This window comes from Anopheles bellator, chromosome 1 (assembly GCF_943735745.2).
Source record: "Anopheles bellator chromosome 1, idAnoBellAS_SP24_06.2, whole genome shotgun sequence".
NCBI lineage: Eukaryota > Metazoa > Arthropoda > Insecta > Diptera > Culicidae > Anopheles > Anopheles bellator.
In genome coordinates, this window is record NC_071285.1 from 27,658,656 (window position 1) to 27,669,250 (window position 10,595).

The following is a 10,595-nucleotide window of genomic DNA, read 5'->3' on the forward strand; positions in this document are numbered from 1 at the left end:
TCCTTACTTTTTGTGTTTATGGTTCTTGGCTCGAAGTTTTAATAAACGTTGCATTTTATTCAAAAATAAGTTTATTTTAACAACAAAGCTTGGGTACCTTAGAAAGAAGTTTGATACCTTTTTCGTGTCCATAAGCACTCATATCAAAATGCCATTGCAAAGTTTAAAATAATTTGCATTATATACTTACTATTCACTGATTAATCGAATAGAATTGCAATTTTTATCTATCGATACGAGAACATCTTTCAATTTTCCGTTGAAATAGTTTAAAAAGCATTTGGTTTATTTGTAGAAATTATTCATCAAATCTGTTAATCAAAAATGAACGAATTTTGACCAATCATTCAAAACTGTACATTCTTTTTCACTTTTCATTCTTTTTGTTATTGCCTTTGGGTAGGTTTTGTTGTATCCCATCTTTTGCATTTGCTTACCTTGCAACCGAATCATACTCTTTTTGTTTGTTAGTTGTTTGATCTAACTGTATTTTTAAATCAAACTCTTTTCAGATAGGAAATAGTTTTTTATAAATTAAGTTCAATCTGAAAATAGTTCCACGAAATGTAGTGCATTGTGCAGTTGGTACATGCTATTTCATTTATCGAACAGCTTAAACAAACAAAGCGGAGCAAGGTTAATAAAGGTCCTTGGTGATTTTTAAACTGCACTCAAATACATGATGGCTTCAAAACGACTCTGAATCATTTGAAAAACAAAAAGACATTGACGAAAATCCACGAACATTTTTATCAAACTTATGAACTTATGTTATACGCTCTAAAATCTGGCGTTTGGTACGATGAATGATTTCGATTATCAAATGGTTTTACATACCGGAAAAAGGTGTGTTAAAATTATTCTTTCTATACCATTTGTAACGTGCTGTCATGCTATTTGGTTGAGAACGTTTTGCTTCTTTGACAATGCCCTTCAATCCTATAACAACAAACGCTATTTGCTTCTAGATAAATGTTGTGGTGTTTTCAATTACAGCAACTCAGCTTATGCCATTTATGTCGACTCCAATGGCCACACGTACTTTGCTTCGCATACAGATCGTTCGTTTTATCTATATGATGCACTTCTAAAACTTTGATAATAATAAAGCAATCCTTAGCCATGCACGGGTGGGCCATTCATTTGATCATGTTAACATAATTTTGGTTTCATTCTGAATTATAGCTCCAGTTATGGCAGCGATGCGTACAGCATAAGCTGCTTACAGGTTTCTAAGTTTCAAAAATAACTGTTTAGTGAGTTTTGTAAAATAACTGTTAGCCATGTTATTGTAGATGGGGGTTAAATAGTTCAAGTTTACTCTAAGCTTTCCATATTCGTGCATCCACTCTTTACTAGCGTTAGTATTGCTTCCCCAGTTGTGTTTTAAAGCTATGACTGTTATGCTTCGTCCTTTGTCTCTTTTCATACTAAAGACAACGTGCTACGTGCAACAACTTTTGCCTGAACATTATTGATAAAACTGTTCACAAAGCAGTATAGAGAGGAAAATGAGTGCTATAAAATCAACTCAAATTACGTGTTGTGTGTACAATAATAATACTAAAACCATAGCCAAAGCTTATCAGTGCAGTGCATCTTCTCCCTATCTGTAACTACACGCTTTTAACCTCCTATGGTCCTATGTATGTTGCGGGACTCGTCAACGTTAAAACGAACACTATTAGATAATATAACATTTCAACTCCTTCTACGTCGTCCTACCTTCACTTGGTCCGGCTTAGTAACTTGTTTCGTGTTGCATCTATAGCATTTTGTTATGTGTTAGACATAAGTTGTTACGAATAGTATGCTTCACTGTAACATGACATTATTGTTGTGTTTTTTGTTATATGAGTAAAAATTTCATTGCTTTACTGTGCGTTATTAGCCTTGTCTCGTAACATTATTGTTATCATCATCATTATTATGATTAGTATTGACACTATGCTTACTTAGTAGATTGGTGCATTTTAAATGGACTTTTTGATTTACTTTGTATCAACTGCCACACGTAGTTTGTGTTGTGTTGTGGTGGACAGGAACATTGCCGTTTTTCCGGGGTCGGTTTGAACCAATGTTTCAATTGATTTTGAAGCCACATTGTGCGGGACAGATTTGTTGGCGGGTCTAGGAATTTAGTAATACGAATTGTGCGGAAGAGTAGATGTGGTATTTTTATGAACATAAAAATGGGTGTGCGTGTGATAAATCGATGGTCACGCATTGCGTACAGTTGCTTACCGCTTAACTAACAGTGTTAGAGCTAGAGGTTAGATTTAGGATATTTGAGTTTTTCATAGCTTTTTCGTGCTGCGAAAGATGGTAGATCTTCAATCAAATTGCTTCACTCGTATTTTGCGTTTTAAGATGATTTGTTAAGTGAGAATCTCTGGTGTGATGACTTCTTTGCACTTTTTGTTATAATTCTTAATCGATGTTTTTGTTAATGGAAACATGAAAAAAGTTATTCGATCACAATCACTTCAACAGTACTACTTTGCAGTATTGTTTTACCCGCGATTACCATCGTGATGCTTTCGTTAGAATTTGATTATAAATATTTGATTATATCTCTTGTTACGCGGCTTTTTCTATTTCGCTACTGGTACGTTATCACGTAGCTTAACAATAAAATACTTGTTATCTTATACTTGACATGCCCTACACTATAACTTGCACTGTGCGAATCGTTTTTGCATTCTTTTAAATTACTAGGAATTGTTGCTTTAAATGGTCCATTCGAAAATTACTGTGCAACATGCACGTAATCGTGCCTGCTTTTAGATAATTACACTAGGTTAAGTATCTCAAATGCTGATGCTAAGACCTACGCGTATCGCCCTAAGTCGTTCTAAGTGCTCAACATTCTTAAAACACTAATCTAGTCGCAGGAACATTCGCTGTCTGCGTAGCAGTGCAGCGTTGTGTGGTTTTACAATTGTTTTGAAGACACACAAAAGGGTGAACAATTTTTAGCTGCATTGCAGATTTCCTGATCGAACTAGTAGATTTCATTATCAATTGCTTTTCTGATCTAGGTTCTAGTATAAGGAGTACAAATATAGGTAATTATTTCATTATACTGGTAGAGCTAGTTGAGTTAAGTTGTTTTACTGTCGGTCCGAAGTTTGTGTTTCGATTCACAGTTAAACAAAAATGTCCATTACTTTCTTGTATTAGGATGTTCCTTGGTGCTTGTTTGTTTGGGTTGGTCCTCGTGAACTTTTGTTCGACTAATTTCGATCATATTTCGACTTAGTCAATCCATTTCCATCTGTCCTACACGCTTCGAAGGCGCAACAAGTAAAATAGTAGCGCACCGAACAACAAGAAACAATGTTTAAAAATCTATTATAATCCAAGTTACAATTAAAACTACAATGCGTGTCTAGTCAATACATAGACAAAAAATACGTAACACACATACAAGTAAATTCAGCTAATGAATCCTTACGTTAGACCAATGAAAATAAGTTAGAAGAGTTTTAGAAATTGTGTGTAATGTATACTATTAAAATGAGTATCAATTTGGCGAAACTTTCGTCGTATACCATTCTCACGCTTATTATCATACTTTTATCACTGGTATTTGTCGAAAGAAGTCCGAAGTGAAGGAACGTTCCATTCCAGGAAGTGTGCAAAAACTTGTTGAGTAATTTTGGCGCGAAATAGACGTGCGCCTATGTCGAATTAGTATGGTCAAGATTAAGATTAAACATTCATGAATACAGCTTCTGCACGATCGTATCGCAGAAAGGGAAAGGCGACAAGCAAAATGTGCATCATGTCGGCTTTCTCACTGTGCTAGGTGATCGTTGAGGATGTGAGATCAGTTAGAAATAGTCCAGTAGATGTATTTCAGGTGCTTTCCGAACCCAACAATATCGAGATCTGTTAACATAAGCAATAGCACACATGAATATCAACAAAAAAGAGCAGATTTAATGCGTTACCTTCAATGCTGCATCCCTCGAAGCCTATGTACTTGATCGTATCCCAGGGCAGAGCCGCCAGTCCATCCCGCGTAATCGCGCAGTGGCCAACGTTCAGATCCTCGAGAGATTTCCCGCACTGTTCGTTTGCAATCGCCTTCAGAAATTTGTCGGTGATGCCAGTGTGCGAAACGTTCAGCCGAACCAGCGGCATCACGCGAAGGCAGTCCGCAGCATCATCTCCCACGTTCTTGCACGACTCCAGGTCGAGCGTGTCCAGTTGCGGGCAGCTAGATGCAAGCAACCGCACGAATGCGTCGTCGATCAGCGGGCAGTGCTTGGCATAGAGCCGCTGCAATTTGCCCAACCGTACAATCATTTCTTCCAGTCCCGCGCGGCTGAACCGATAGTTGCCCTCGGTCAGAGTAAGGCTACGTAGGTGAGGACATTTTTCGGCCAACAACGCCAGCATTCCGTCGGTGATCGTCGACGTGGACAGGTTTATCCTGGTGAGCGACGAGTTAAGCAGCAATCGGGGCAGTTCCTCGTCATGGAAACCGTTGTGGACGCGTACGACATTGAGAAAGATAGCATTCTTTACCAGCGCCGGCAACAGCTCTAGGTACTCGATTTCACGATACAATCTTAGATTTTTCGCCACAAATCGGATGCACCTGCGGAAGGGTCAGCGTCGGTTGTAAGTTTATGTTGACCATATGGCGCAACGAACACTTACGAATGGAACAGAGTCTCTGGTTGCTTCTGGATCAGCCGTGCGCGACTCGTTCGTGCACTCATCCCTTGCTAGAAGTGGTCTTTGTCACGAACTCGAAACGGAACTGAAGAAACAGGATACTATTTACAATGCACATCCACCACGAAGCCACACTAGTTGTAGTTAAACTGTAGTCAAGTAGTACTACTGTGGTCAGTAGTTGTAGCAACGTAGCTAAACTGTTGATAAACAAATCACCTCAAGCAAAAGTTCAGTTGCCAAAACCATAGTTGGCTACGTACGTTTATAGTGTCAAGCTCAAAAGTTGTATGGTATCTTTTTGTTTAGGAGCAAATAAATATGCAAACACTGCGTGGAATGCGTATTGGTGCTGCTAATCAAGCAGTTGTACAATTAAGTACAGTGAAAATGGACAGAGGTAATGTTTGGACATCACAAGAACATGTTCAACAAACCGTTGGTTCCAAAGAAAAGAGACAGTCCCGACGAGGAAACACCCTGTGAAACAGAGGTGATTTTGGAAGAGTGGTGAATTTTGTGGTAAATTGCATAACAACACGAGGTTGTCAGTTGGTTTGTCATTCTCGCGAACTGCTATCACCGGGGATAATTGATTTCGCAAAAGTAAGTTTGAATATTGAAAAATGGAGAGAAATACTGAGTAGTACAGTCAAATCTGGTTTTCTCCAGCAATGGCCGATTTCGGAAGCAGCAGCGACCCACCAAAATCAGCGGTCGATCCCGAGCTCCAGGACTTCCTGATGGCGGAGAACGAGCGCGCCCGGCTTAGTGCACAGGTAACAAACCGCAAGGATGATGCAAGGTTGATTTACAGCATTAATTGATTGCGTTGCTTTTTGGTGTTGCAGATCCACGAGTTTAATGACATTTGCTGGGACAAGTGCATGGATAAACCGAGCAACAAGCTGGACAGCCGGACTGAGAGCTGCATGTCGAACTGCGTGAATCGGTTTGTCGATACGTCCCTGTTGATAACGCAGCGATTCGCGCAAAGTTTGCAAAAGAGCCAAGGAATGTAAGAGCCGGCCCTTTGATAGGAAGGAGGATGTTTTGCATTTGGACGGCGTTGATGTAATATAGTTCTTAGCACTGCATAGGCCCCGAAAACCGAAACGATGTTCACATAAATACACGTGCATTGCCGCCCAATTACTTGACTTGATGATGACTGTTTCCGTCGAATTTACCGAAATGGCTCGAAACTAGGGAAACATGGATGAGCAATAGGTCGATGAACCACCGTCCATTTAATTTGTTACCGTATTTCGATGTGCCAATGTAAGTATCTGTGTACTTATGTAAATGAATTAACACAATCGATTTTTTTAAATAGTTCTAATTATCAAATTTTCAGTATATAACTCCTCATTTAATTATCATCTCTTAATTTATAAGGTTTTTTTATCGAAGCAATTCCTACTTATTGTAGAGAATTTTCAATGCTATGTAAAATTTTACCATACACCACCCAACCATTTTAACATACCAACCAATCAACCATACTTTTACTTATTATCCAATCTAATTAACTAAAGGTCTCAATTATCAAGGCGGTTCATCTATCAATCCCAAACTATCCGGATCCGGATATTCGGAATCTGTTTCAAATCCCGGATTTCTCATCCCTGTACAACCGAAGATTGTCGCGCCAAACGACAAGGACGTAACTGGACAAGAGTTGATGTGGATAGCTCTAGTCTTTTTTGTTGATCAAGCCATACGCATATGGAAAAGCTTAATAACACACAAGTCTTGGCCTGCGACATGCAGTTTTTCCACCGCGTCCTATCCGAGCATGCAAATCCGTTCGTCATTTCTACGAGAGGCTCAGCCTGATCGGATCCTTAATAGTCTCAGCAATGCCGGGCTTTGGGGTTTTCGAAAAATGGGGTCAACTCGCCGGTGTGGGACTTTTCTCTTCACCACTCATCAGTTACTGGGCCAAAATCATTCTGCAAAACAGGCTCGGCAATTTCACTAAAACCAGATTATTTATGGACTGTGTACAAGTCTCAAGGGCCAAGTGATTGTTGGAATTCTAGCTTACAACAAACAGTACAATAGAGGCTAAGGATTGAACATTTATTTTAAAAAATGGTTAGGCAAACGGTAACTGGTAACAAAAAAGGTTAACTTTACATTAAGAAGTTCCATGCTGGCGGCCAGATATTCCTGCCCTCAATTGTTCGATTTCACTTTCGCTGCACGCTTCACACTCGATTGGGCGTCAAAATCGTCCGGGCAGACGCCTGGCGCCACATGTTTTGCTACCACGTGTTAAAAGAAAGTAACCATCTTAAGACAATTATGCAAATGGAGGCGGTAGCGAGGCTGCTAGCGGCGCTAGCATCCTTGAACCGGCGTTGTGCGTCAACCCGGCGGCGGCTACCTGTTCGTTCGGTAAGGTGTCAAGTGAATTTAACCGACACCAATGCCGCCGTCTAATATTTGATTGTGCAGAATGGCGCGCGAAACTCGCCCCAGGGGTATATAAGACGGCAAAGGGCACTCCATCATTAACCAGTTAGCAAACGGTTCGCCAAGTGTGTGGTAGACAGGATTCCCTTAGGCAAGCCGGAACGTGGATCTTCCAAACATCGAATTCTTCCAGTATCAAGGTAATTGCATCGAACGAAACGTCTTTGGACACTTTGGTCATTGTGGCAAGTTGGTGGTTGTTGGTGAAATAAAGGTGAGGTTGGTGAGTGTCCTGGTAAGTGTTAGTGACCCTTTTTTCCGATCGGTGCAGGTTAGTACACAATAGTAGGTTATCGATAGGACAGTAGCAAAAGTTGACTGTGACTGAACTTCTCAATATTTCTAGTGTGTCCTGGAGCGTGTGTTAGTGGCAGCCTCAAAATCTGGAACAAGTTTTAAAAGTCCGTTCGGGGAAAGTGTGTTCAAAAAGTTGTTACAAATTGGAAGAGAAGGAAAGGATGTTACCCATCAGTTGAGCTCAGGGAAGCTTTTGTAGAGTAAACTAGACGAACTTTGCGTGAACTCTAGGCTTACGCCCTAACTGTCCGACGGTGAAGTAACTTAAACATTTCGTTTCAGATGCACAATCCGGCAAGGCATCGAGACGGCAGCGAAACGAAATCGGGTGTACATTGCGAGTATCTGTATCTTGTGCTAATGCTGCTGGCCGTTTCGGTACCGAGTGCGTATGGATATCATTTTGATGCTTCGCAACGAAAAGCGCACTACTGTGGACGGATGCTGAGTGATACGCTGGCCAAAATATGCACCACTTACAACGGCATGGGCAAGAAGGCGGGTACGTACGCTCCGCTTAGTTCTCTTCTGCCAGGAGATCGACCCAAGTGACCCAAGTTGTTGCTTTCCTTCAGACAAAGCGTTAGTGCTCAACTTTGAGGGCAGGCATGGCGATTCGCGGATTCTGGAGGAGGTCCAGCACAACGTGGAGGAATTGCGCGACCTTCAAGAACGCTCGTCGGACCTGATCTACCAGTCGTTGATATCGCTGCAGCACTTGCAGTCCAACCACATGGTACAGCATCGAGTGCGGCGACAGGTGGTGAAGGAGTGCTGCGTCCAGAGTTGCACCTTGGACACTCTACGCACGTACTGCGCCAACTAGAGGGCTGATGAAATGGAGACTATTTTAGCGTTACTTCTGCTGCTACCGCTGCCGCTGCTATAAAACCGACCGTCCCAACCGACCTCTTGACATGTGTAACCTTCGAAACGATGTACCCATCTGACGGAATAAATGCACTGCGGACCCCGGACGTGATCACTGCCTAACGGCAATACGCTTTAATCATGCCGCGTTCTTCTCTTGACCATATTTCTTTCAGTGTGGTTCGTCGGCGTCGGCAGGAGAATCACTAATCTGCATCTTTTGTCCGTTTGTAGGTTCCCATCGGTACCCAGCCTAATTCACGATGTCATCATCCAACGGTGTCGGTAGCAGTACCACCTTCGTCCTTCGCACGTTGCTACTGCTTTGGACGGTGACGGTAGTAACGGCCAACAAGCGATACTGTGGTGCCGAGCTGGTCAAAGTGCTGTCGTTCCTGTGCTCCGAATTTCCCGATCTGTATACGTACAACAAGAAGGGTCGTAAGTAGTGTCCAAGATCAAGACCAAACTCGCGTTGTTCAATGTCCAAACGTACCCGCAGTTGACACCAGCAAAGGAGACGTGGCCAGCGATGAGTGGATGAACTTTGATGAAAACGCCCAACAGCAGTTGATGCAGGATCAGCAGTTGCAAGCCGTCGGTATGGCCGCGGACGATCAGCACTCGGTACCGGCCTGGATGAACATGATGTATCCTTCGAACTACATGTATCGCCACGGGTACGGCCACAACGAGCTGATACCGGCACGGTTCCGCAAGAACCGTGGCGGCATCGTAGAAGAGTGCTGTTTGCGACCGTGCGGAATGACTCAACTGCTACAGTACTGTAAGACGCCCAACCAGTAAACGCGGCGGTTGGGAAGCGTCCGGAAGAGGGCCGACAGTTGGTCGGTCGAGAAAGTGCTAGGAGCTTAGTAGTATCTAATCCATTATCGCAACCCCCACGGTGCACGAGCTTTAGTTAATGTAGAGAAATATCTGTATCTGCCTGTAGGCTGAGTGTTTACCAGGAAATGGAACATGATCGGATCGGAAAGCCGGTGGAAGCGAAGCCAGTCAGTGCCAGGGAAGTGCGTTCCAGGTCGTCACTCTCATTTGTAATTCGTACAAAACTGTATCCAGCGTACAAATCATTCCAACATACTCCAGTTCGTTGAAACGAAATCTATAGATGTTTTAGAGCGGTGGCGCGGTAGGCAGTTAACTCGCTTTCATGTCTTCATGTGAACCCTCGCTGAAGGGCGCAAGCTTAACGATTTTATAGCCGCCACTGATCGATGAAACTCATGAAATAAAACCCAACCCTATTCATATTGGCATTTGCGAAAAAGCAAACAAACATGGTAAACGACTTACACGGAGTTGCGTTTGTGAAATTTGATTGATGATATAATCCAGACTGGCCTTTCCACGGGCCTCACTGTTGATCGAATAAATGATCGGTGTCTTCGTGGAGCCTGAAATTTCAATTAGTAATTCGTGAAATAGAACCGTTTATCGTTTTCGAATAAGTTTTGTTTCTTTTTACGTGCCACGATTATTACTAGAGTCCATATTTTCTACAAGCTGTTATTATTTTGAGGACAACCATGTATTAGTCCCCTGTTTAACCTGTCATATTAAACTCATTGATTTTGATTTTGTTTGATGGAACAGGAACCCTTTACGTTACGATGCGTGGCGGCCGAGGATTGCTCCAAAATGGCAGCACAAAAGATAATCTATTACATTTTCCAATGATGTGGATAATCTGTACCATTTCTGTAGTCTGCCATGCAACAAGTCATTTCTTAAAAGTTTCTGAAAGTAATCGTTCAATTAGTGTTCAGTACAATAAATGGAGTTATGTTGGAAGATTTTTTGGGCAGAATGAAGTGTTTCCTCGTGAACGTTTTCTTAATAGTATTATAGTACCCGATCCTAACCTTCGTTTCTTCGTTACAACAGTCGATTACATACAAAAATTGCCATACGTAGATGTATATACATTGAATATTTGTGATATAGAAATAAAGGATTTGTGGAGAAAATAAAAAGGTAATCTACTTGAGATAAAATTTAACAATTTACACAATGTATCACACCAAACCCTCTTGAGACCCTTGCCCGTACCATAGATATTGTCGATTCTCGAGTTTGTGGACCAAACCCATAATTCTCTGGGGGCTCGGTTTGCATAGTAACATCAGTGGTGCACTTGGACAACAGCATCCTGTTGGGAATTCCGATCAGATGCACTAATAGCTACTGACATCGCGCACGTAACCCAACCTTTCGATGCCATCATCTTGTGGGGG

At 41.9% G+C, this 10,595-nt stretch overlaps 4 protein-coding genes across 4 annotated transcripts; 3 read left to right on the plus strand and 1 right to left on the minus strand.

Moving 5' to 3' along the window:
* Positions 1–3,460: 3,460 nt before the first annotated feature.
* On the minus strand, positions 3,461–4,808 carry LOC131209987 (F-box/LRR-repeat protein 15-like). The gene is made up of 3 exons (XM_058203172.1): positions 4,672–4,808; positions 3,957–4,609; positions 3,461–3,894 (listed from the first exon to the last, which is right to left on the minus strand). Exons 1-3 carry the CDS (start codon positions 4,731–4,733, stop codon positions 3,833–3,835), a joined length of 777 nt encoding a protein of 258 aa, XP_058059155.1. The 5' UTR covers positions 4,734–4,808; the 3' UTR covers positions 3,461–3,832.
* Positions 4,809–5,250: 442 nt separating this feature from the next.
* LOC131216634 (mitochondrial import inner membrane translocase subunit Tim8) lies at positions 5,251–5,841 on the plus strand. The gene is made up of 3 exons (XM_058211175.1): positions 5,251–5,295; positions 5,362–5,468; positions 5,541–5,841. Exons 2-3 carry the CDS (start codon positions 5,364–5,366, stop codon positions 5,709–5,711), a joined length of 276 nt encoding a protein of 91 aa, XP_058067158.1. The 5' UTR covers positions 5,251–5,295; positions 5,362–5,363; the 3' UTR covers positions 5,712–5,841.
* Positions 5,842–7,210: 1,369 nt separating this feature from the next.
* On the plus strand, positions 7,211–9,593 carry LOC131207203 (probable insulin-like peptide 2). Its single transcript, XM_058199818.1, has 3 exons — positions 7,211–7,310; positions 8,572–8,778; positions 8,840–9,593. The coding sequence occupies exons 2-3, from the start codon at positions 8,601–8,603 to the stop codon at positions 9,142–9,144; spliced, it is 483 nt and encodes a 160-aa protein (XP_058055801.1). The 5' UTR covers positions 7,211–7,310; positions 8,572–8,600; the 3' UTR covers positions 9,145–9,593.
* On the plus strand, positions 7,750–8,293 carry LOC131215368 (bombyxin-related peptide B-like). Its single transcript, XM_058209756.1, has 2 exons — positions 7,750–7,969; positions 8,043–8,293. The coding sequence occupies exons 1-2, from the start codon at positions 7,750–7,752 to the stop codon at positions 8,291–8,293; spliced, it is 471 nt and encodes a 156-aa protein (XP_058065739.1).
* Positions 9,594–10,595: the final 1,002 nt, after the last annotated feature.

Bases quoted from the DNA above. Each gene is read 5' to 3' on its own strand.
- LOC131209987 (XM_058203172.1), bottom strand. From the start codon at position 4,733: ATGAGTGCACGAACGAGTCGCGCACGGCTGATCCAGAAGCAACCAGAG. The intron at 4,610-4,671 runs GTAAGTGTTCGT...ACCCTTCCGCAG, and splicing joins CCAGAGACTCTGTTCCATTC to GTGCATCCGATTTGTGGCGA. The intron at 3,895-3,956 runs GTAACGCATTAA...TTATGTTAACAG, and splicing joins CGAGGGATGCAGCATTGAAG to ATCTCGATATTGTTGGGTTC.
- LOC131216634 (XM_058211175.1), top strand. From the start codon at position 5,364: ATGGCCGATTTCGGAAGCAGCAGCGACCCACCAAAATCAGCGGTCGAT. The intron at 5,469-5,540 runs GTAACAAACCGC...TTGGTGTTGCAG, and splicing joins GCGCCCGGCTTAGTGCACAG to ATCCACGAGTTTAATGACAT.
- LOC131215368 (XM_058209756.1), top strand. From the start codon at position 7,750: ATGCACAATCCGGCAAGGCATCGAGACGGCAGCGAAACGAAATCGGGT. The intron at 7,970-8,042 runs GTACGTACGCTC...GCTTTCCTTCAG, and splicing joins CGGCATGGGCAAGAAGGCGG to ACAAAGCGTTAGTGCTCAAC.
- LOC131207203 (XM_058199818.1), top strand. From the start codon at position 8,601: ATGTCATCATCCAACGGTGTCGGTAGCAGTACCACCTTCGTCCTTCGC. The intron at 8,779-8,839 runs GTAAGTAGTGTC...ACGTACCCGCAG, and splicing joins TACGTACAACAAGAAGGGTC to TTGACACCAGCAAAGGAGAC.